Consider the following 26,015-nt stretch of genomic DNA (forward strand, 5'->3'; position numbering starts at 1 on the left):
AAAAGTAAATCTTGCCCCACCAACCTTCTGGAGTTCTTTGAGAGTCTCAACAGTTCTTTATGTTACAAAGATAAATTTTTCTCCCTCTCTCATAACACTAGAACCAGAGGTTATCCCATGAAAATGATGGACAGGAAATTTAGGACCGACAAAAGGAAGCACTTTTCATACTGTGCATAATTAGACAATGGAATTCCCTGCCACGGGATGTGGTGATGGCCACCAGTTTGGATGGCTTTAAATGGGGTTTAAACAAATACATGGAGGGCAGGTCTATCAATGGCTACTAGTCTTGGTGGCTATACGCTGTCCCCAGCCTCAGAGGAAGGATGCCTCTAAATACTAGCTGCGGAGGAGCAACAGGCAGAGAAAGGGCATGCTTTCAATGGGCTTCCCAAAGGCACGCTGTGGGTCACTGCTGGACTGGATAGACTTTAGGCCTGATCCAGCAAGGCTGATCTTATGCATGTTCTTATGTTCTTTCTCCTTCCCTAGCACAGGCAACTTTAAAAAACAGCCTTGAATGGATGAGTTATTGGCTTTTTAGCCTATTTTCCAGTAGGCTTAGGAGATCACCTGGCATTCCGTGTGTCTCTCTGTGTGGCCTCCACATCAACTTCGCAATGCCTGGACCAATATGAACCAAATCAGTTACTGCTGTAGGACACATAGGGACACCTTAATGGCGTAGTTTGTGATTATGTCATCCACATAATGATAGTTTGTGGTGATGTCATCCACACCAGTTCAAGATGGTGGAAGTGTAAACCTTTGAGGCACAAGTGGGCTAACTTGTGAACCACCTAACCAATTTGAACCAAATTTGCCACAGCTTTAGGGACACATAGGGATGCCTCAATGGAATAGTTTGTCATCACAAACCACCCATCCATGCCATCCACCTCTATGTACCTAACCACCCTTCAACTGTACCTAACAAAATGAGGTTGTAGTAAGTGACACACAGGGACACCTCAATTCAAAATGGTGGACGCGTAAACCTTTGAGGCGCAAGTGGGCTAACTTGTGAACCGCTTAACCAATTTGAACCAAATTTGCTACCCCTGCAGGGACACATAGGGATGCCCCACTGGTGTAGTTTGTGATAATGTCATCCACCCCAATCCAAGATGGCAGATGTATGAACATTTGAGGAGCAAGTGTGCTAACTTGAGGATTTCAACCAAATTTGGTACTGTTGTAGTGAGTGACACACAGGGACACCTCAATGGTGAAGGCTGTAATGATGTCATCCACCCTGATTCAAGATGGCAGATGCATGAACATTTAAGGTACAAGAGATCTAATTTGTTAACCTCAAATTTGGTCCAGTTCCAGTTGTAGAGATAGTGAAAGTAGGCTGATTAGTTCTTTCTAGAACAACTTGTTTCCCTTTGAAGATGGTCCAGAGTGTTGGTTTGACCAGGAAAAGATTCATGTGTTAGTCAAGTTAACAGTCAAGTATTAAGAGGTCGCAAAAGTTGTTTATTTTTTGTTATGCCTGTCCTCCTTCCTCTACCAGCCCTGATCCTTGTTCCCTCTACTTTAATAAACACCTTCTTATAAATGGTTTTAGTGAGTTGTGTGTGTAATTTAAACATACGGGAAGGCAGGTTCTCTCCTTAATGCCTGCCACTTGGTCATTCTACCCATTTAGAGAAAGGAGTGGGGGAAATCTGGCAAAGTGTCATTCTGTGGAGACAGAGGAGATACAACAGGCTCTCTTCCTCTTGAGGCAGTTCCTGAAGATATTTCTATTTTGTAAGACCTTTTTAGTCTTGTTATAATCTGTTAAATGTCTTGCTGTGCTGCTGTATTTACATTATATCATGCACGTATCTAAAATATAAAGCTGCTTGGCCTCACTGACTGACATGAAACTCTCACTCCCAGTTCCCTCCCTGGCAACTCCAAGATAGGACAAGATTTTTTTTTTTTTAATAGGACAAGATTTTTTTATTGAACCAACAAACTACCAAAGTATACAGTACATTGCCAAAGCACAATTATATACAAAGTGGTTGTTTGTACATGATATATCTACAAAGATTTACACACAAGGATTTGGAAATCCACAAGGTTATGAAGTATATGCAGGCAGTACTGTAACTCGGGGGTGGGGGATTTCAAGGCACATCAGGTAATCGGGGTGTGTGTGTGTGTGTGTGTGTGTGTGTTAGGGCTGAGAGAGACTCTTGCCTGCAGTCCTGGAGAAGCCTCTGTCAGTCTGTGTAGTAGACAATACTGAGTTAGACAGACCAATGGTCTGAGTTGGTATTAGGCAGCTTCCTATGTTCCAAACCACAAAAGCTAACATGCTCTTTTTGCAGATAGGTTCCAGACCTTGCCAACTAAGATGGGGTGGAAACCCTTAAACCTCAGAAAAATGCATTAATGCCCTGGGAAATGCAAGAATACTCTCCTACTGGACAGCATGAGTAATGATACCTAACAGAGCTAGGAAAAGACTAGAGTCACAGTGACATAAGACATTATATGCCTGAAAACTGAAAGCCATTTTACATGTCTCTCTGTGTCTAATTGATTGTAATTTTATTGTTTATCAAATATAGTTTTGCTAGCTGTGTTCATTTTATGGGTTAATTTTATAAGAGAGGAATATAAGTCTCTAAAATAAATACATGAATAAAACAAAGACAGCTGTGAAAGAATTCAGGAAATTACTAGTGAAATCTGAGAAACTGGAAATGGCTTTGGGGCAAGGGGTTCAAGTGCCATATAGTTGTTTCCCACTCATCGTTAATCAAAGTTGGGGTTGGATCCTATCTTAAAGTTACTTCCATTCACAGGATAGCTGTACTCACAGAAGGGGTCCTTTTAATGAATGTATTTCTGTTCACAGAATGTTAGGATCCTTTCCTATATAAATATACACAAATTAGTTTGCTTTAAAGAATATATAAATATTAAAGAACACACAAACACACACACAAAATACACACAAATTTGCTTTATTTAAAGAATATATTCAGATTCTATAAAACAGCTTTTTTCTGCCCAGAATGGCTACCGGTGCAGAATTTGGAGTATCCAGATTAATGTTGCTCATAAAAACACTCAACTTTTAGATTTTTTTTTTAAAAAAAAGCCTTCAGATGATTGTCACTTTTAAGAAATCTTGTTCACATGCGCATTGTTTCCAAGGATATTTTTGAATGAATTATTTTCTAAACCACCTGTTTCCCCTTTTATCCTCACATCTTCACTCATCAGTGGCATTCTTGCAATGTTTACCTTGAATTCTTATCCTCCTACTCCACCTTCACCATTTACCTTTGTTTTCCTCCACTCCATAATACCTTTTTGAAGCTTCTTGGGTTTTAGTCATACTCAAACAGACTCTCAGGTGGGTTGCAGTAAATTCATCCTAATGACCTTGTGGCTTAAACATAGGGAGAAATATGCTTGTATAAGATATACAAACGTAAAGCAATCCACATAACTTATGCAACCTAAGATAATTTAAAAGATGAAGATAGGGAGCCAAATCACTGCCCCTCTCCCCCATAGATTATATCCACAGCAGGGGCGTAGCAAGGTTGGAGTGGGCCCAGAGACAAGATTTTAAAATGCCCCCCCCCCCCAGCTCAGCTCATGAAGTAAAGACATCTTAAATTAGGCTGAATAGTGGTAACAAAAAGCATAGTGCTATATAACCTATGTGCCACAATAGAACATCATCCTAAATTATTTTTTAAAAGGTTTTGTAAATTGTGGATGATGCAAGTCATTGAATGGTAGTAGAGAAAGACATGCTGTTCTGGTAGCTCCAGGTCTTAACACCCACATCAATTTTGGAGGATGAATACCAGTGACGTAACTAGGGAAAACGGCGCCCAGGGCAAGCACTGAAATTGCGCCCCCCGCCCCGCCCCGCCCCCCCAACATACATCTGACTGACACACGTTTCAGAAAACTTTTATTTTAAAAATTTAAAAAATTACAAAAATTACCAATATCATACATGTGGTCAAGCTCCTATCTACCACTTCAGATTTTTTTTAAAAAACTATCCAGATTGTGGGGCTATCATTAATTTGTTTGGATAGCTCAGGTTAAAATGCTGGAAAATGACAAATTTCAGTATGCTGGGGCTCATGAAATCCCCAAATATTATGTGGGGTTGTACTTGGAAAAACTAAAATAAGTGCCTGTCTAATTCTCTGCTATGCATTGTAGCATCATGATTACATAAGTTTTAAAAATAAATGGAGAATTTGACTTTTCCCAGATACTCTGAAAATAATTAAATGATATGCAGAGTAAACTGTGTCACCGCTTGGAATATATTCTAGTATTTCAGAAAGACAGTAAAAATGAGAGAAAGAGCAAGAAACTCCCAGTGGGCCTTAATACTAAGGATTTCACATTAATTCAAAGACAAACTGACCATTAATAGCCATATTATTAAGACATCACATTTAACTCACTTATCACAAGAAGCAAAGTAAGAGCAAATGGATACAATCTTAGCTCATAAACTTCAGCTCAGTATTCACAAGCCCTTATTCACTGTACATAGTGCCAATCTGAATATGTGTACAGTGACATATTATATTAATTTTTTTAAAAAAATTACCTGTAGCCCCTTCGGGGAACATCTTAAAGGCTGTGGGGGGTCTGCAAAGTTTCCCCCTCCTCTCACTGGCCTCTAGGGCCTCACAGGCACCATTTGAGCATGTGCGGTGGTCATTTTTAATTTTTTTTTAAAAAAATGGCCGCTGAAAACAAAATGGCCACTGTGCATGCTCAAATGGCCTCGGCGAGGTGTGGCATGCCCTAGGGCCTCACAGAGGCCATTTGAGCATGCCCAGTGGCCATTTTGTTTTTGGTGGCCATTTTTTAAAAATTATTTAATTTTAAGAAATTGCGCCCCCCCTTCAAGTGGCGCCCAGGGCACGTGCCCCCCCTGCCCCCCATAGATACGCCCCTGATGAATACAAATGAAGGAAGCATGGGTGGGTGCACGGCTGGGGGAGTCAGTCATGTGACTTGCCTCCGGGGGTCCCCCAAGGCTGGCCCCCCCAAGGCAGGGGGCCCCCAGACAACTGTCTCCCCTTGCCCTATTATAGTTATGCCCCTGATCCACAGTAAGGGAGCTTTAATCTTGTCCTAGCACTCCTGGGTCTGTAACTTGCCAAGGAGAAAAGCTCCTGATGGACCTAATGGGAGCAGTTTTTCCTTGTCAAGTATTAGGCACAAGGAAGCCCAATACAGATGGGACCATGGCAGAGGTAGGTCTGAAGTCCCTCTGTTCCCACCCCTGCTGTGGGCCCAGTCCATAGGGCAGACATGGCTACTATTTTAAAAAGAAAATTTAAGCCCATCAGCACTAATGACTAGTTTACCCAAAATGTAATTTGGCCCTGATATGGGCCAAATTACACTTTACATAAAGCAGTCAATAGTGCACATAGATGCAAATCATTCAACATCCATTGTATTGCTTTGTGAGATCAAGGTGCCCTATCCTGTCAAATTGTTAATCAAATGTTTCCTGGAGATAAGAATTAACAGTTTTAAATTGCACATTAAAAGTCTTATTATACAGATCTTACAAGGCATGCCTTTGGTTGGTTTATGATGCAAATAGGTTGTCATATCATCTCTACATTGTAAAGACTATAATTAATTTTGCTTTACTGTACCCATCATTTTCACAGAGATGAACCAGTATACCTTAAGACAGAAAGTAGGTGTACATTTTGCTGCCTAGATTTGACAATATTTTATTTTCTTGAACTACATATTAACTTACTTATTCAATTATCAGTTATTGTTTGGCTTTTAATCCTAGGGCAGGGTATAAGAAATAAGGATTCATACATTAAGGCATTATGACTGATGTTCATTATTCCTGAGTAAACAGAATATTTATGAAATTTGCTCTTACGTTCTAGTCTATACAAGCTTTAACTCACTTGATTCTACATTGACTGGCTACATAAGCCCCATTCACACTTATGTTCAATACTTGTACAATGAGTGTTAAGCATACACAAGTACGGTCATTCACATGTCATGCTGAACACAGGTACAGAACACTTCCTTCCTGTACTATACATTTGTAGGGCCTGTATCCAGGTTCATTTTAAAAATGAACGTAGGTCCAGTCATCCACACAGACACATGTATGAATGTGCAGGCATCTGTATGCTTGTATAGCATGATGTCTGAACTGGGCTATTCTTGTTAAAAGAGTGTACAGGGAACTTGGAATTAAATTTTAAAAAAATAGATGCATAGACTTTTCAGCTCAGCTCCTATTTGTTCTAACAAACCCATTTTTACCAGTTGGGATATACATGTGGTAAAATGGTGACAGACACCTTGAGTAAGATGCTAGTGTGAAAACTCTCTGGCCTTTGCTGATTATTGTGAATTAAAAAATAATAATCCCAGGCCAAGGCCTGAGCGAGATATTTAGTGGTAAAAAGCCTTCAGTGAAAATCAGCCTTTGATCCAACCTCCTTCCCCTTCTGTAGGCCCCAGCTGCATTCCCTCACACCCTCTGAAAATCGACTCTTGGGGGCTTTTTGGGGAGCTGCCTCTGAAAGTGTGCTTATGTAGGAAACTGAAAAGCTTTCTTGTGCAAGAAGCAATCATACACTAAAGCAGATGTGTTTGATCAAATTTTGAAACCCCCCCCCCCCCAGAAAGCCACATTTCTAGTAATACCATTATTAGGACAAAATCTTAAGCAGGCTTGTAAGCTCTTCAGAATGGTTTGCCAGGCTGTAAGTGAACCAAAGTTTTTTTGGTTTTTTTTAAAGGCAGGGGAAGGGAGAAAACTGGGCATGGTGTAATAGGTCTGCAGTCTTTAACAGTCATCAGAGAAGTTAAAATGGAGGATAGGAGTTCATGCTGGTTAGCCTCATTCAATATTAGACACTATCAGACTGCAGCCAGGGCTTCTGGGATGAAGGAGAACCCATAATGGCTGTATTAATACATTTAGAAAACTCAAAGGGTCAGCTCGGATGGTACCTCACAATCCCACACTATTAGAAATGGAAATGTGCCTGTTGTGATGTCTTTGGCACATGTTCTGCAACTCTCCCGGTACATCCCTTTATCATGGAGGAGGAGCTGTTCATCTAAACGACTGATCTATATGTGCTCCACATGTTTGTTTCAACCAGTTTAGAGCACATGTAGAGCAGCCATTCTGACAAACATTCCTCCTCCTATGCCATAAAAGAGATGTGCCAGGACATCAGGGCATCTGCAAAAGACATCACAATGTGTGCATGCTCAGCACAATCCCTTGCTAATCATGTGGACTGGTAAAGGTATTGTTCAAACCAGTCTCAAACCTAGCAGCTCTTATTCTGTTCCCAGGGCACACAGGTCCAGCAGAGAACAGAAGAGAAACATGGAGAACAGAAGAGGAAACAAGTTGTTCTAGTAAGAACTAATCAGCCTACTTTCCTTTTACTGTCTCTACAACTGGACTAAATTTGGTTTAAATCAAGGTCAAGTTAGATCCCTTGCACCTCAAATGTTCATGCATCCACCATCTTGGATCAGGGTGGATTACATCATTAAAAATTACACAATTGCGGTGTCCCTGTGTGTCACTCACTACAACTGTATCAGATTTGTATCACATTTAATCCAACCTGTATTGCAAACAGGACATTTCATGGTCAACTTTGCAATGCTTTCCTGTAGCACCCAGAATAAAAGTGTTTCCAAACCACTGGTATGAAATACTGTACAGATTGTTTTGGATATCAAACTGGAAGTGCATTAACCTTAAAGCACCTTTCCCCCTCCTTATTTTCTACTATGGTAGCGCAACCTTTGAAATATGCATTGTAGTGGTGATCGCTTCTGAACTGAGTCTGGATGGAACAAGCCTTGCCCCCCAATCCCAAGGTAAAGACAGAAGTGGACTAAACAGGAAGGGGGTGCTTCCTTGACCAGCCTCAATTCACTGGAAAGATTCTCTATCCTGTAAACTGGGCTAGCAATTGGCATGCTTACATTAGAAGCAAGAACCTTTAGACCTCTATTGGGATAGTAATATCAGATAAAGTAATTCTAGAAGCCAGAAAGATGCAAGGTGAGACAGGAACATGACTTTTGGTTGACAGTTAAAACTTTATTCACAACTGACCTAATTTCAAATTGCTCAGGAAGTTAGGTAAAAACCTCAAAGCTATATACTACGATTACAAATACATCAAGTAATTATTTCAAATCCTCAGTGGCATGTGAGCAAATAAAAAAGGATTTGACATTTTAATGGTTTGAGAGACTGTATGAATTGAGTGGACATTTACTTCATTTTTTAGCAAGAAATGGGAAGTTTGGTAAGCACAGGAGTCTCAGTAAAAAAGCCCCTAGGAAATACTGAAATCCATAGCACAAACCATCCCTCACATATGTAGTTCACAGCTATGCATATATGGGAGAACTCCATAGGGATCCCTGCTATAGGCATACTGCAGTGTGTCCAATGATTAAGGTGAAATGAGTCTTCACACCACCTCATCAAACATTTCTTCCTTCCATAGAGATTTCTTCTATTGAGGAATCTGGTGCATTGTTGCTTTTCAGGCCCATAGGAAACAGGGCACTTGTGCTCTAAGTGAGAAGTTGGGAAACAGTGCCCAGTACCATCCAATGGTGATCATCTCCAAAAATGGGATGAAGGCAGTTGGGGATGGGTCATGTTCATCCTGCCCCCCTCTTAAATGAACATCAGATCTAAACTTTAGGCATCAAATCACCTGTAAAAACAAAAACAAAAAAACAAACCAAGAAACCTGAAAAAAAGGGGACCCACAATTAAAAAAAAAAAATTATAATCTTTTTGTAAGATATTGTTTCATTGATGCAGATTGCAGGGCAGAGATGCGTATTCCAAGTCCAATGAGATTTCCAATTCTATATTAAGAGCCAATTAATATTAAAATGTGGTCCAGGTATGAACATTACATTTTTTGTAAACTAAATTGGCTAATTAGATTTGAAATATCTATTGAAGTATAGTTTCATTGTCCTAGATTTTCTCAAGAAGAAAAAGTACAAGCAAAGATAAGAGCAAAACAGAAGAGAGATGGAAAATTCACTTTTCCCTCCTTACTAATAAATTAAAAATCTGTAAAAATCAACGTTTGATTTCAAGTTACATGTGTCATTTAAAATGCTTTTTTGATGTTCTCAGTTTTATATCTATTGCTGAATTTTCCTTGGGATGGTTTCTGAGATGTTTTCTGAGCACATCATGTTGCGTCCAGCTTCTTGTTTTATCTCCTATGAAACAAAAATTTAGTCATGTTAAAGCAAAAAACAAAAACAAAAAAGGGATGGCACACTAAAAAACAAAGGCATTATGTTTCTTAATTTTTTTTTAACCTGAACGTATTGGTGTAGCGATGAAGCAACCTGCCTCAAGAGCAGGTGTCTGTGGGTTCGAATCCCTACTGGTGTGTTTCCAAGAATATGGCGCACTCATAGGAGTTTCCTCTTATATAGGGCAGCAGCAATATAGGAAGGTGCTGAAAAAGGCACTGTCTCATACTGCGTGGGAGATGGCAATGGTAAACTGTATTCTGTATTCTACCAAGAAAACCACATGACTCTGTGGTTGCCAGGAGTTGACACGATAGCACAACCTTTCCAACCAACAAGATTAAATTAATACAAATTTCTCAACTAATTCCATTTTTTAAAATAATAGATCTAAAAACTCTCAGCAAAATTGCCATTTGAAGAGCATATACTGTTTTGTCATAGAATGCTTTATTAGACTATCTCCCTCTGACAATATCCTTTTTGATCCCTTATCTTATTTTTTATTTCTCTGTGTAAACCGCCCCGTGCCATTTTTGGAAGGGTAGTATAGAAATAGAATTAAATAAATAAATTAAATAAATAAATAAATTCTTATGCAAAATTTTACTCTGATGTGTTCAGATTCTAGCTTAAAGAGATTCCAAAACTATCCTCTAAACATTGTTTTAGCATTCCTTCAAAAGCTATCAACTGTCTGTCTGAACTAATCATTGGGTTGCAAATTAGAATTGTGGCCTATTTTGCTGAACATGAAGTTTCTTACTTAGTGGGGGACTCAGCTCCATTTATGACCTAAAGCTCCATCTATGGCAATAAAGCCTCACTTAGGTTATATTGTACTGTTGACGTATTGGAAGGAGTGAGACCATTCACAGGAAAAGCCATTACCCATATGGCATGCTCCCAAACTAAAAAACTTCTTGGACCACATGCAAGCAAGTTATGGGCCCTAGGAAGACCACCATCATGTGCTTCATTTTCTCTCTTGCCCTGTGAGACTCATCTATTGCCATTTCACATGGAAAGGCTGCTAAGGAAATCTTTAGTAGGCCAAGCAGTAGCCTGCTCAAAGAGGCTACAACAAAGAAGAAAGCTGAGAATTGGCTCTCTGGAAGTGTCTTCCATGTCTCTTGCCTGGCATAGTTACAGACCCAGTGGACAACATCCTCACTAATGCTCTGCTTGTGCAAGGCATTGCATTAGCACAAGGCTGCTGTGCTAGCTAGTTATGTTACATCTGGAATTTGCTTTCCAGACTAGCTTTGTGCTAGTGCAAACATGGTTTACACTTACACAAGATGTGCAACCTGTGGCACACTTCACATGTTTTACAGGAAACCTTTGTGCAGCTATGCAAAAGCACAAGTCTGAAAACCCCTGTGATTTAGAGCAGTGACATGATTTTCTTGCACTAGCACAACTTTGTTGCACAAATGCAGCATTAGTCAAGAAGTCAGTCAGTGTTTGAGAGGCTGAGAAGCTGTCAACTTACCTAGTGCAAAACGGAACCAGATTTCAAAGGGTTACACGGAAATATTATCCGATTGCCTAAAGTGACTGTTGTGCATACAATAGGCCCAAGCATGGTCTCCCCTGCCTTTTGAAGAACTGTCTCAAAATATTTATGCTTTTTGAGATTCTAAGCATGTCAAATGCACTGCAGCTTCGAAATTAGGCATTCAACTGCATGGTTCTTTAACAATACAATTACAGTAATTGATGCTGGTATCCTTTATTACCCAACATTTAGTACAAATAATTAACATGAAAACAGCATTGTGCAGAGTACTGATAAAACTGTATTCAGCTTCTATGAGCCTGGGAGACATGGCATGCCACACTTCACCAAATGAATAATCTAAGAGAACATTATTTTGTCTAGAGGAAGGGTGGTTAAAAGTGCAAGAGAAACAGCAAGGGCATGTAGCCAGAGAGCTGACGTTCCCAAATCCAGCTCAAGCTGTCCATGTGGTTATAAAGCAAATAGAACTGTAATGGAGGACAGGCGAACACAAGGTGGAAGTCTCATAGCAACAACACTTCTAAGAAGGCTTCCCTACAACATCACATTGCCCCAGAGAAGTGTGGACTCTAGATTTAATAGAGCAATTCTATCCAACAAAGAAGGTGATCCTGAAAGGCCTATCTCCCTGTACCAACTCCTGCTGAAGCTTGGTGAATGGTTGCACCCAGGCTTTACAACCCTCCCTCGGGGGGGTGGGGAGGGGGGCATACACACCATTCAATTTTTGTTTGTTTAGATGTGTCTTTGAGGTAATGTGAAGGGGCTGCTGTTTCATTGGTTTCTATGTGGTGTTCTCTTCTGTTGGATTCTGTGTTTTAATGATAATGGTTTTATTGGTTTTTGTGATATTTTAACTGATATATTGAACATTTCAGGGTCTTTGAGCCTCCTAGAAATGTCAAAATGTGTCCTGCTACAGAGAAATCTGTACGGTCAATCATGGTTGTCATTGTTTCAAACACACATGGGAGCATACGTGATGCATAGCACCAGAAGGGCAGGAGAACTAGAAACAGGTGGGGGGAAGGAGGGTGAATGCACAGGGTGTGCGTATGGTGGCGACAATACACATAGAGTGGGGTGGAAGCTAGGGGCACTGTGGACTCCGGAGTGGTAGACTGTTCTAGCAACTCCACTCTCAATACTATTGTGCCAATGTAGGGTAAATGCCAGACCTGAACCTTGGACCTCCTTTGCAACCAATTATTGCTTAAGTTTGACTTAACTGTAGGTTTGATACTTACCTGTTGCTTTGGGTACTCTTAGAGGTTTATTACTTTTCGAGCTGTCTTGTCTTATACGTTTTGCAGCCACATGTTCTTGCAGATTCTCACTATTCGATATCGAGCTAAGAGAAAGAGTTGAGTTTATTTTTACCAAAGTAGCATTTAACTGACATTCTTTATCTTTGTTCTTTAGAACACAATATCTGAAAGATAACCCTGTTAGTGGTTATCTCCCTCCCCAGAAGAAATACAAAATAAGTGTAATCTAAATTATATTTCTGGTGTTTCTTCTGGTGTTTCTGGTCACTAGAATTTCCTCCTAGTTACCTGAGAGGTGCATGTGGTTCTGGGATTAATAGTGTTTGACACTGCAGCCATGGCTAAAGCCTAAGGGGGGGGGGACCCCCCCCAGTTTTCCAGAAGAATTTGCATGGCACTTTCCTTTGGGTCCATGAGTGATGCAGGTGCTTCTGGGAAATGCAGCTTTTTCCAAGGCTTCAGCCATGGTTGTAGCGTCAGAAAAAAAGGCTACAAAAAGGTTATTAATCCTAGAACCACTCATGCCACTCAGAAATAAAATTGAATGGGCTGGGGGCAAGTTTTAAATGGAAACTGTAGAAGGCAAGGCAGCTACTTGAGCTGTCCCTCCAGACAAAGAGGACAGCATGCAGCCTGTCTTCTGCCCCCACTGGGTCCTAGGTAAAGGAAGGGGAGGAGAGGAGAGGAGAGGAGAGGTGAGGCGAGGGCAGGGCGAGAGTCTGAAAGACATGTTGCGATGTCCATGGAGTTTTGCCATGATAGCTTCACGAGGATTAGAAGTGTGCTCATTCTGAACAACAGTTAGGATTCTCTGTATTGAATAGATGCATTAGGTCCTAGAGTGAAAAGGGGGCTGCAATTTTCAGCACAATTTTGCATGTAGTAAACTAAGCTCACTGTAAAAAAAAAAAAGAAAAGGCAAAATCCCATGCTTTCAGTTTGACACTGTGGATGAGTGACTTGAAGAAATGGATACCCTTTTTGATCCAGACTGAATGAGTCACAATCTGCGAAGGCTCCATGGCCCATACTTCACCCACAAACTGTCACTACCTACAGGCAGAGAGAGGTGGGACCAATGGAAACTAAAATAATGAGGACTCTTGGATTGGGGATACAGGAGATGCACATCCATCTTCCCGCAACACCACAGAGTGCACATACTATTAGTATCCACGGATGGGAATAAGTGAAAATATTGCACTGGCAAATTAAGCATACTAACAGGAAGCAGTGCCTACCTTAATAACTTCCTTTTTCTTTCAGCAGCAGATGTCATTGCCATATAAGATGGCCTCTCATGTGTGGGACCTGGGTGTTTTGAAGGCAAGCCAAGTCTGAAATAAACAGGTTGTGAAAATTCCATTTGATATTCCTTTGAAACCAAAATTATAATTCTAAGGATTTATTCCAAAAACGTGCTGGTAAAATAGCAAAGGTACACAAAGAAAGACCCTAGCAGTAAAGCCCAAGCACTGTTGCAAATATCAGCTGGTCAGATACATTTCTTTCTTGGGCAAGGAACTTGATGCCATGCAATTTCAAGCATTCTTGGACAGCACTGTTTATCCAGATCCATTTTATTCTGGTTCTTGACTTGGTTTTGGCACTGAAGCAGATTTCATCAGCCTGTTGATAAATGCTGGGAGAAGGACAGGGAGAGCACTATCCTCAGAGATGAATAAGGAGGCTGCTGCTAAGTCTTCAAAGGCAGGCATGACCTGATGGTGATCATTCGGGAAAGAGGCTGGGGTCATGGTTTGCAGTTCAATTTATTCCTGCTCTCAACCAGTTATTGATCCATAAGAGGACTTGTTATCTTATCCCAGGACTGTTAAATTTATTCTTGACCCCTTTTGATGGGACTTTGTGGAAAGCTTTTAGGGCTGTGCACAAACGCAAATATCAGAACTGAGTCCAACTCAATCCTATCCAACCCTGCAAATATCGGTTCGGGTCCTTCAGACCCTTCTGAATGTCATGGTCTGGTTCAAGCATTTTCTCAACCAACCTTTCAGTTAATTTTTATAAGTAACCAGGATGCTCACTGTGAATCTGGAAGAAAAATTAACCTAACATCAGAGAATCTCAGGAGAAACCAATAAATCGGCTACTTGAGAGTTAAAAGTGGGCTAAAAACTTTTTAAAATTTTTTTAAAGGAAAGAGATATGTACAGGCAGGCAGGCAGAGGACAGAAGATGCCCTCCCCCAGCCACAATAACTTCACCATTTGGAGCTACGAAAAGTTCCATTTGGAGTGCAAATTAACGCCCCCCCCCCCCCCACCGCAAGAAGTTCAGATAAGTCTGAATTGAAATGGGTTCCTGAACTTCTCCAACCTGCTCAAAAATGGCCCAAATCGGGAACTTTCCAAAGTTCCCAATCTGACTTTGCACAGCCCTAAAAGCTTTTTGGAAGTTCAAAATATATTTTTGCTTGCCTTGTCAATTTACATTTCTTTTGCCAGAGTTTGTGCTCACAAGCAGCAACCCACGAAGGGAAGAAAAATGATGAGCCATTATCTCATCATTTGATAGATGAAGGAGAGGAGAGCTAGTTTTGTGGTAGCAAGCATGACTTGTCCCCATAGCTAAGCAGGGTCTGCCCTGGTTGCATCTGAATGGGAGGCCTTGATGTGTGAGCAGTGCAAGAGATTCCCCTCAGGGGATGAAGCCACTCTGGGAAGAGCAGAAGGTTTCATGTTCCCTCCCTTGCATCTCCAAGACAGGGCTGAGAGAGATTCCTGCCTGAAACCTTGGAGAAGCTGCTGCCAGTCTGTGAAGACAATACTGAGCTAGATAGACAATGGTCCGACTCAGTATATGGCAGTTTCCTATGTTCCTATCTCTTCCCCAAGACTCAGGTCATGCACAGTATCAAATCATATGTGTGCTTCAGAGGCCTTAAATTTTATCGTGATGAGTTTAGCATCATACAGTGAGGGAAATAAGTATTTGATCCCCTGCTGATTTTGTCTGTTTGCCCTCTGACACAGAAATGACCAGGCTATAATTGGAATGGTAGGTTTATTGTAGCTGTGAGAGACAGAATAACAACAAAAAAAACCCTCAAAAGCCCAGTGCCCAAAAGTCAGCAATGGATTTGCATTGTAGTGAGGGAAATAAGTATTCGATCCCCTATCAACCAGCAAGATTTTAGGCTCCCGGGTGTCTTTGCACTATATGCAGGTAACGAGCTGAGATGAGGAACACCCTCTGTAAGGGAGTGCTCCTAATCCCAGCTTGTTACAGTACCTGTATAAAAGACACCTGTCCATAGAAGCAAGCAATCACTCAGCTTCCAAACTCACCACCATGCCCAAGACCAAAGAGCTGTTGAAGGATATCAGGGACAAGGTTGTAGACCTGCACAAGGCTGGACTGGGCTACAAGACTATCGCCAAGCAGCTTGGAAGGTGACTACAGTTGGCACAATAACTCGCAAATGGAAGAAACACAAAATAACTGTCAATCTCCCTCGGTCTGGGGCTCCATCCAAGATCTCACCTCGTGGAGTTGCAATGATCATGAGAATGGTGACAAAGCAGCCCAGAACTACACGGGGGGAACTTGTCAATCATCTCAGGGCAGCTGGAACCATAGTCACCAAGAAAACAATTGGTAACACACTAAGCCGTGAAGGACTGAAATCTTGCAGTGCCCGCAAGGTCCCCCTGCTCAAGGCAGCACATGTACAGGCCCGTCTGCAGTTTGCCAATGCACATCTGAATGATCCAGAGGAGAACTGGGCGAAAGTGTTGTGGTCAGATGAGACCAAAATCGAGCTCTTTGGCATCAACTCAACTCGCCGTGTGTGGAAGAGGAGGAATGCTGCCTATGAACCCAAGAACACCATCCCCACCGTCAAACATGGAGGTGGACACATTATGCTTTGGGGGTGTTTTTCTGCTAAGGGGACAGGACACCTTCACCGCATCGAAGGGACGATGGACGGGACCATGTACCGTCAGATCTTGGGTGAGCACCTCCTTCCCTCAGCCAGGGCATTGAGAATGGGTCGTGGATGGGTATTCCAGCATGACAATGACCCAAAACACACAGCCAAGGCAACAAAGGAGTGGCTCAAGAAGAAGCACATGAAGGTCCTGGAGTGGCCCAGCCAGTCTCCAGACCTTAATCCCATAGAAAATCTGTGGAGGGAGCTGAAGGTTCGGGTTGCCAAACATCAGCCTCGAAACCTTTCTGACTTGGAGAGGATCTGCAAAGAGGAGTGGGACAACATCCCTCCTGGGTTGTGTGCAAACCTGGTGGCCAACTACAAGAAACGTCTGACCTCTGTGATTGCCAACAAGGGTTTTGCCACCAAGTACTAAGACATCTTTTGTGAAGGGATCGAATACTTATTTCCCTCACTACAATGCAAATCCATCGCTGACTTTTGGGCACTGGGCTTTTGAGGGTTTGTTTGTTGTTATTCTGTCTCTCACAGCTTCAATAAACCTACCATTCCAATTATAGCCTGGTCATTTCTGTGTCAGAGGGCAAACGGACAAAATCAGCAGGGGATCAAATACTTATTTCCCTCACTGTATGTCAGAATGTGAACTAACAGAGTCTTGCTAAATGCAATAATGTACTGAGAATAAAGGGGAAGTAGAATATTTCACCTACTCTTCTATACATTACATACCTTTGTAAAAAACTGCTGCTGCTGGAAGACTGAGATGTGTTTTCAGATGCATCTGAAGAAGGGTAATCTGTACCATTTGTGCTGTTTTCATAAAGAGTAATTGTTGAGTTCATATGACAGTCTGGAGGCATGTTATGTATCATATACTTTTGGCTCTCCTGCTTTAATGGCTCCTGAATTCCTACTGTAAAACTGCTTGTTTCCTGGAAGACTGGTGTATGCGATGGTTGCTTTACCAGAGTCTCTATACACAGGGTCTCTTTAGGCTTTCTGCTGTTCTCCGGTGTGCACACAATGGGACGGAATGCTTTGCTGAGAGAATCTGCCACATTATTAGGGCTTGACTGGCTGGATCGTTCAGGGCTTTGCATTGTCAGGGGAGAGTCCATCAACTTCCGCCTTGTTCTTTTGACAGGAGGGACTCCATAGTCTGTCTCATGTTGTATGCTTGCCTTGACTTTGCTTGAAAACATACTTGAAGGTGTACCTAGAAAGGAAAGACCATTGCATTAGTTGTGCTAGACTTTGACAAGTCAAAGACCATTGCCAAGCTGTGAAAAGTAACTATGATGGATCAACTTTTAATTCAATGAGTTTTCTATAAACATGCCACCATAAGGATAGGCTGACAGAATCACATACAAAGTTTTGACATACTTCGCCAGTTCTTTTTATACTGTTTGCAGCACAAGATGTTCAAGCCCTTCCCCAGCAATCTAGTGTGGCTGCTGCTAGTGTTCTTAGAGGCCTATGGCAAGCCGAGGTGGAGAAACAGGAGGGAAGAGAACACACACTGCAGCACATCAGGCCTCTTGTCATTTTACAATATGATTTGAGATAAGTAATGCATCAGTAGCAGTGTGGGAGAGAAGGAAACAGGGGAATACAGGCACTCCCCAACTTAAAAATGACCCATACTTACAAAGAAAGTACCATAACCTATTAAATTAATGAAGTCCCCAACTTACAAACAGCAACCTACACTTATGAACAAGTCATCCCTCATAGGAACTATATGCACTCCAAATTATGAATATCCAATTTACAATCAAACTTTCGGAACACAACCCATTTGTAAGTTGGGGACTCCCTGAACTACTTTATCAGTGCATAAAATACTATTATTTATATAATACCATCCATGTACATCACACATTACAAAGGAAGAGATCACATCCCTTGCCTGAGGGGCTCATAATCCAGATCAATACAAGACAGACAACCAACAGAAAAATGGGAGGGCAATAAAAGCAGGGGTAAGCTGGAGAAGCTTTTGAAATATTTCAGTTACATGTATTTGAGCTTAGTTATAGTTGGGAATGAGGACTAAGGATTTTGTGCCAAAAGCTTCATGGAAAAGGTGGATTTCAAGAATGGATTTGAAGGAAGAGGAGGCATTGTGCAGCTGTTCTGAGAGACACTTTCTAACATAAGGGACAGCAAAGAGGAAAGTGCAGAGACGTTTGAGTGAGCAGTAGATTTTCAGACAGTTGAAGGCTGTGGAGCTGGACGAGTGAAAGTTACAGACTGGAGTAAAACAGGGTATGAAATTGAAGAGGTGAGTGGGGGCAAGACCATGAAGGTAAGAATGAAAAGTGTGCACTGAATCTAGGAGTGGACAGTAGTACAATGAAGGGATTTAAGGAGGGATATGGTATACGCAATGTAATGAGAGGGGAATTATTTTGGTAGTAGAATGCTGGATGGAGGTGAGGGGATGAGGTAAGACAATAAGACACAAATGAGCAAGAGGTTGCAGTGAGAGATGGCGGAGACATGAAGTAAAGGCTTTGCCAAGGAAACAGAGAGGAAGGGCCATATTCTCGCAATGTTGTGAAGAGAGAGGTAACATGATTTGGCAACAGATTTGATACAGGGAATAGAGGAGAGAGAAGAGCTCAAGACAGGACCAAAAGGTTTGAGCCTGTTCAATAGCGTGGATGGTGATACTATCAATGGACAAGGAGAAAGTATGTGGAGAGGAGGCTTGGGAGGAAAGATGTGGAATTCAGTTTTGGTCATAGACAGTGATGAATCAGCCAACTCAATATGTCAGACTGGCAGTTGGAGATTGTGGGATTGGACAAAGAAAATTCTTGGGTACCACACCAGTCTACAGATGGTACTGAAATTGGGTCACACAGAGTGTGTGTGTGTGCGCAGACAGAATAACAAGGGGCCAAGAAGACAGCACTGAGGTACCCAATGGAGAGACAAGAAGAAGAGCCTCCTCCTGTGTGAACCTTGAAAGAACAATAAGGTAGACAGGAAGAGAACCATTTGAGGATGGAGATCTAAGGCAGAGATCTTCACTATTTTTCAAGTGGAGACCACTTTGGCAAAAAATCTTACAAGTGAGAGCAGCACTGCATGGGGGAAATATGAATGCAACACTGCATGGTGGAAACGGTCACCTTCATGTGGTGCCAGGGGGACTGAGCATCTTTGGCTGAAGTTTCATTTAGTCAGGGAATATATGTATGTGTGTATCCCCTGTCCCCTGATTCTATTTTTTACATTTACACACACTCACACGTGTGTGAGATCATTTATGTGTAGCAGGGACAGAACAATTGACCCTAACCAACCACAGCACAGCATCCCTCCAGTGGTGGTTGCTGGTGTCTACCTTATGCTTCTTTTTAGACTGTGAGCCCTTTTTGACAAGGCACTGTTCTTATATATTATTTATTCTTCTGTGTAAACTGCTTTGAGAACTTCTGTTGAATAGCGGTATATACATTTATATTGTAGTCATAGTAATTCATCAAGTAAGACCTGAGAAAAAAAGAGGAAGGGGCTGACTGAGGCAAAGGAAGAAGGAGTGTTGGAAGAGCCAGGCGAACAGAGGAAGTAAGAGCAGAATAAATTGTTTCAGTACTTGCTGATGGTACCAGTACTTGCTGATGGTGCCATAATTAAACACAGCTGAGCCAGCATGCTGTACAACAGAGCCATTGTAGTAATGGCTGATTTACAGTAAATATCATAGGCTGAAGAAAGCAAAAGCCAGCAGGGAACAGAACAAATAGAAAGTTTTGACAAAGGAGGCAGATGACACCATGACAAATAGAAAGTAGATGTTGCTGTGGTCTTCTTAACTTTCTCCATTGCGTAAGGAATTGTTTTGAATCATATGCTGTATTTAAGTTTCTGTTCCTTGTGTCATTCTAAAACTCCTGTGTAAAACAGGCCTTGTCCATTTTTTTCCCTACTCTAGGAGCAGCTCAAACAAGTAAAACTGCGCTCTATTCTATGGAGAGAGGCTGATTCCTTGCCTTGTTTGCCCCCTTCCTGGTTGCAACCATCTGGCTGAGACAGATGATGGACCAGCTGAGCAAAGTGGGGGCAGGTTGCTACTTCCCTCCTTCTGGTATGTTGGTCCATTGTCTGTTTAAGTTAAATGGATGCAGTCAGGAGGAGGAGGAGGAAGCAACCCATCCCTACTTTGCTTGTTCACTCCTCCTGCTGGCTGCATCTGTCCATCACCTGTCTTAGGTGGCTGGGAATTATCAAGCCCCAATATAACACACACACACCCCAAAATATTGATGAATTCACATAAGAACATTCCATCTCTGAAACCCCAGATCATCACACGTTTCATAGAATCAAGTAATTTGAAAATCTAGCCCAGACTTTGCTTAGAGCCAGGAAGCTCCTGCTTCAAATCTCATATCTTCCATAAACGTTTCGCTTTAGACAAGTCATAGTTTGACAATAATATGTAGATATTTACAACTGCAGTGATGTAAATCCCAGAAGCACTAACAGTAGATGAACCAGTGGAGCACGGAGCAGTAGCAGAAGCAACAAAGTAGTGGTGGTAGAAAATTAGCATACTGAAGGAGGCAACAAAAGATACTGAAAAAAACACCCTGCTTCACTGCGAGATGACAACAACTGACCAACTGTACAAAATACTTTTATGATCAAGCAGCAAGGCAGCTAGCCAGTGGTAGTGAAAGGTTAAAGAAAGTGTTCTGTCATTTAGAAAGTACTACATCACTATCATAGATCATTCACCGAAACAGTGTGTGACTATGCATATGCATAACCCATCAGCTTACAAGCAGTAAGAATGTCAGGTTGCTTACCTGTAATGGTAGTTCTTCTGGTGGTCAACTGTACGTTCACATAAAATGGGCTTCGCACACAGGCAATAGGCCTATCGGGAACATTCCAATCTTTCTAAGGCTTTTGGCAGTAGCCCCGCCACTATCTCTCATAAGATAGGGACTATTCACTTCCTCTCTCAGTTCTCGAGTCTACCATATGAAGCCATAGCATCCACCTGCACGGAGGAGAATGGACGGGTGTGTGAAGGTACAGTTAACCACCAGAACTACCATTACAGCTGCAATGGCTTTTGCTTGGGCATTCTGGGAGTTATAGTCAACAATATCTGGGAATCCCTCTTAGAGGGAACATTGGTGGTAGGTAGCACCCATCATGTCTTACCACACAACCCACTTTGGAGAGGAGAGCTGGTCTTGTCCCCATGACTTGCAAGCATGACTTGTCCCCTTAACTAAGCAGGGTCTGCCCTGGTTGCATATGAATGGGAGACTAGAAATGTGAGCACTGAAAAGATATTCCCCTGAGGGGATGGAGCCGCTCTGGGAAGAGCAGAAAGTTTCAAGTTCCCTCCCTGGCTTCTCCAAGATAGGGCTGAGAGAGATTCTTGCCTGCAGCCTTGAGAAGCCACTACCTGTCTATGAAGACAATATTGAGCTTGATAGACCAATGGTCTGACCAAGCATATGGCAGCTTCCTATGGTGTCCCTAGGAACTACATGTGTGGAACAATTGGGAGTTTCCCCATTGTTGCCTATGGCTGGAACAAGGTGCACTCTGAGTGCAATACATTTTGCAAACCTGCCTTGAGAAAACACTGCAGGAACAGTAAATCTGTCCCTCCCAACAACAAACATACATTTCAAACAGCCCAAATGGCCAAAAAAGAACCACTGACCAAGAATCCACTGCCAGCAACAGTGCCTGCACTGCAGTAACATCACTGGCACAAGTTGCTCTCTCTCACACAATGACGACTCCTTATTTCCTAGCATTGCAACAGCTGCCACAGCAGCACCCTTAGTAAGCATAGTTATAAGCAAAACTAGAGCAACTTCAGCCACATTTCGACAGAGTACACTTTGCAATGCAGACTGCAGAGCAGACCACAGTGGTAAGTGAAGCACAAGTGAGTCTCAAGGCCAAATGTGGAGCTCATCACAGCAACCACCAAGAAATATCACACACACACACACACACACACACACACACACACACACACACACACACCCCACTATCCATTTCTCATCACAACACTATCCTACAAACAAACCAAACCACAACTTAAGGCAAGCATCCAAGTTCTGCCACTGTCAGTCTGAAATCTAGCAAAACCAGATAGTTACAGCAGCAATAGCACAACATATTATACTCGATGCTGAGAAAAGAAAACCACAAAAATCAAACCCGCCTTCCTCCTCTTCTGATGTATCTTCTTCAAGAGAGGCACACTTTAAGGGCTCTGTCTGATGCCAGTCTCTCTGAATACATTTTGAAATTCCCTCCAAAACTGTTTCCCCTCCCTCTTCCCAGCCAATGGGGGCACAGTTGCCCAAGTCAATACTTGATTTGTATGAAAACAAGCCAGCCAAGAAGCAAGTAAATTTCAAGTCAATGCCAGAAAACCAACCAGAAAGGGGAAAACAGGTTTCCAAAACGGTGCTCAAAAAGTTGAAATATTTCAATCAGAATGTAGGGTTGTTCTGCTCAGTGCTTGAAACATACTCTTTATTGAAAGGGTGTTCTGTTTCGAGCTTGAAACGGTCCATTTAGAATTGAAACATGTCACCATTGGAACATTCTGCACATATGTACTATGACTGCAAAGAGGTAGCATGCAATCCTTACTGGCAACATTCTGAATTCAGGGCAGCAATCTGGGGTAACACTGATTACTGTGAATATGTAAAATAGTAAACTGGTAAACCCCTACTAACTGGGCAAAGAGGCACCTTTTAACGTGGTGATTCTCTTTAGTAAGCAGGGGAAGAGCAACTGGCCCTAACCATCCCAGCACAGCATCCCTCCAGTGGCTGTTGTTGGTATCTGCCTTATGTTTCTTTTTTAGATTGTGAGCCCATTGGGGACAGGGAGCCATCTGATTTATTTGTTGTTTCTCTGTGTAAACCACCCTGAGCCATTTTGGAAGGGCGGTACAGAAATCAAATCAAAGCAAATAAAAAAACTGCTTGATCAGACTGCTAACCTTAAGGAACAAGAGCAACAAAACTCTACTGAAAAGATACCACATACACATTTATTCACAATTTAATGGCTTAGAGGCAGATTCTTTCTTGGTTAACAATTCAGATTAGTATGGGGTGTGCACATAACCGGGTTGCCCGGTTAGGTTCAAGTCTGGACTCAAACCAGACCGGGCAAGTTCCGTTTTGGCACCGCTGCTTGATCCTCCCCTGCTTTGGTTCAGTATGGTGTGTGTGTGGGGAGGTGGTGAGTTTCCGTGATTAAAATTTTTGTTTTAGAAAATTTACTCACCCCCTCTGGGGGGGGGGCACTGCCGTGGCCACGCGGGAGTCTCCGGAGATTCCACCTCCCCCAACCGGCATCCGTACATGCCCTAATTGCCTGGTTTGGGTGGTCTTCGGCCCGTTCCAGGCCTGCCCTCCATGGCAGCAGCCCTTTTGGAGGCAGCCACACATGCCCAATGGGCTTCTGCGTGGCCTGGGCGAGCATATATGGAGGCCGGCGGGGGAGAGAACCTCCAGAGACCCTAAGTGTTAGCTAGGAATAATTCCATTACTTCTCAGTTTATGAATTTTACTTTCAGAATGTGCCTTCCCCCGCCTCATGCTCAGGGATGGCTCTTTGCCTCACCACATTTCCTGATCCAGCTGCTAGGGCAGCTCATTGGACATTCATATGTCTGGGGTGGGACTGGTGGGAGAGTTAGCGTCAGCATGCTGCTCCCTAAACAGTTCACTTCCATCCGGATCTGAAAAAGGAGTGTGCAGGACTCTGCGGGTCGATCTGGATGATGAGTAGAGCTTGTCAAGTGGCATTGGTTGGTGGTGCAGAGTGGCGCAGTCCTCATCGGAGGCCGTGGGGGTTTGCTCCCATTGCCGTGGGTGAGAAAGAGCATTGTTGGCTGTGCTGGGAGCTGAGAGGCCATGGGCAGGAAGTTGAATGGCATTTTCCTTGTGTCCTCTTGGGGTGGGGCATATACAAACAAAATCATAGACACATTGCATTTATGGGGGGCGGGGGGAAGAAGAACTATCTATACTTAAAATATTTACCCTCCAGAATCCTATGATAGGGAAAGTAATTTGAAGAATAATCATTCGAGCCCCCAGTCAAAACATTTTGCTTTCTCAAAGTCAACAATAAACTTTGTCCAGGGAATCCAATTATGATCTTTCAAATAGCTATCCATTAAACTTTTTAGCCAGCATTTTAAAATATTAATTTATGAGGCGTTGCTCGAGCATATGCATCTGAAAGTGTATGTTTCGGGGAAAAGTAATGGTTGGCGGCCCATTGGATTGTGTGCTACATTATAGCAATGAGGTTCTACATTCAGAATAAAAATAAAAAATGTTTGTTTACTGTAAAGACTGGGGCTTTGCAAAATGTCCTAAGAGCAACTGGAAAGGAAGTTTGGGAAAGAAACATTTTGGTGAGAGTGCCAAGTTTTAGAAGCTTCCCCAAGTCCAAGCCCAAAACCACTTTTAAATTAACCGTAAATGCAAGCATTTAGACTATAAGCCAAATAGGTAGGGAACACAAAAAGTATTGCCAACATTAATAATTTGTTGAACTTCATCACAATGAGCCAAATTTCATACTGTACTACAAGTACATTAATAAAGAGCAGAACCGAGGGGTTCTACGTAGCACAAAGTTAAGCCATTAGGAAAAAGAAAACCCCAGGCTTTTAAAAAATACTTAACTTTTTTGTTATGGATTTTATTCGGGTGACTTAAAATATATAAATAGTATCCCAGTTTATCTTGCCATGAACTTAACAGTTGCCAAAGTACTGAAAATAGAATGGTCTGTCCCTATGTTAGTAGTTTGTTGGAATCCATTAGTGGGATTTTTAAAAGGTGCGAAAGAGGACAAACATGATGATCAGGGGGCCTGGAACACCTTCCCTATGAGGCAGGGCTACAGCATCTGGGGCTGTTTGGAAAAGAGGCAACTATGGGGAGACATGATCAAGATGTATAAAATTATGCATAGAGTGGACAGATAGAATTTTCTCTCCCCCTCGCAATACTAGAACCAGGGGTCATCCCATGAAATTGAAGGCTGGGAAATTTAGGACCAATGAAAGGATGTACTTTTTCACACAGCACATAATTAATCTATGGAATTCTTTGCCATGGGATGTGGTGATGGCCAGCAGCTTGGATGGCTTTAAAAGGGGTTTAGACAAATTCATGGAGTACAAGTCTATCTACGGCTACTAGTATGGTGGCTATAGGCCACAACTTGAGCCTCAGATGCAAGATGCCTCTAAATACCAGTTGCAGAAGGGCAACAGCAGGACAGAGAGTATGCCCTCAACTCTTGCTTGTGAGCTTCCCAGGAGCATCTGGTGGGCCTCTAATGTGAAACAGGATGCTGGACTAGATAGGCCTTGGGCCTTATCTAGCAAGGCTGTTCTTATGAGATTGGTTCAGAAAATATTTCTTAACAGCACTTGCACTGACTGTGCTTGGTTCCACTGTAATTTATTAGATTCTAGGAATGAAATTTATTAAGGGAAAAGAGCAGAATGTATAGAAAAGGGGCAGAAATCAAGTATCCAAAGACAGAATGTCACAGTTAACAACTGCATGTAAAGTTTCAGACAGACAAATCCTTTCAATTTAGTTGACTGGGAAAATATTGCATTCCAAGGACGAAGACTGACAGCGTTTTCATTGTTTATTTAAAATAATTAATTTTGGCCAAGGAAGTCTTGTCTAATGCGGATTGAAAATGCAGTGCCAGATGTGTGAAAAGCAATTATCCATGGCAGGTTTCACAGGATTAGGAGTAATGTTTAAAAGATTATTAGTCCGTGCCTTAGGTGTTGTGTGTCCTATGTTGGCATGGAACATAGGAAGCTTCCAGATACCGAGTCAGACTATTGGTCCATCTAGCTCAGTATTGTCTACACAGACTGGCAGCAGCTTCTCCAAGGATGCAGGTGGGTCTCTCT

At 42.1% G+C, this 26,015-nt stretch overlaps 1 protein-coding gene across 3 annotated transcripts in view; it reads right to left on the minus strand.

Annotated features, from left to right (window-relative positions):
* Positions 1–8,109: 8,109 nt before the first annotated feature.
* The window catches only part of KIF18A (kinesin family member 18A), a 74,073-nt gene continuing 56,167 nt past the window's right edge, over positions 8,110–26,015 (minus strand). For all 3 annotated transcript variants that reach the window (XM_053282834.1, XM_053282832.1, XM_053282833.1), the window contains exons 14-17: positions 16,769–17,255; positions 13,359–13,454; positions 12,097–12,200; positions 8,110–9,285 (exon numbers count right to left, since the gene is read on the minus strand). In XM_053282834.1, the coding sequence (XP_053138809.1) occupies positions 9,167–9,285; positions 12,097–12,200; positions 13,359–13,454; positions 16,769–17,255 (806 nt within the window). In that variant the 3' untranslated portion in view covers positions 8,110–9,166. The remainder of the gene's footprint in view (positions 9,286–12,096; positions 12,201–13,358; positions 13,455–16,768; positions 17,256–26,015) is intronic.

The sequence above is a fragment of the Hemicordylus capensis genome, chromosome 1 (assembly GCF_027244095.1).
Source record: "Hemicordylus capensis ecotype Gifberg chromosome 1, rHemCap1.1.pri, whole genome shotgun sequence".
NCBI classification, from domain to species: Eukaryota; Metazoa; Chordata; class Lepidosauria; order Squamata; family Cordylidae; genus Hemicordylus; species Hemicordylus capensis.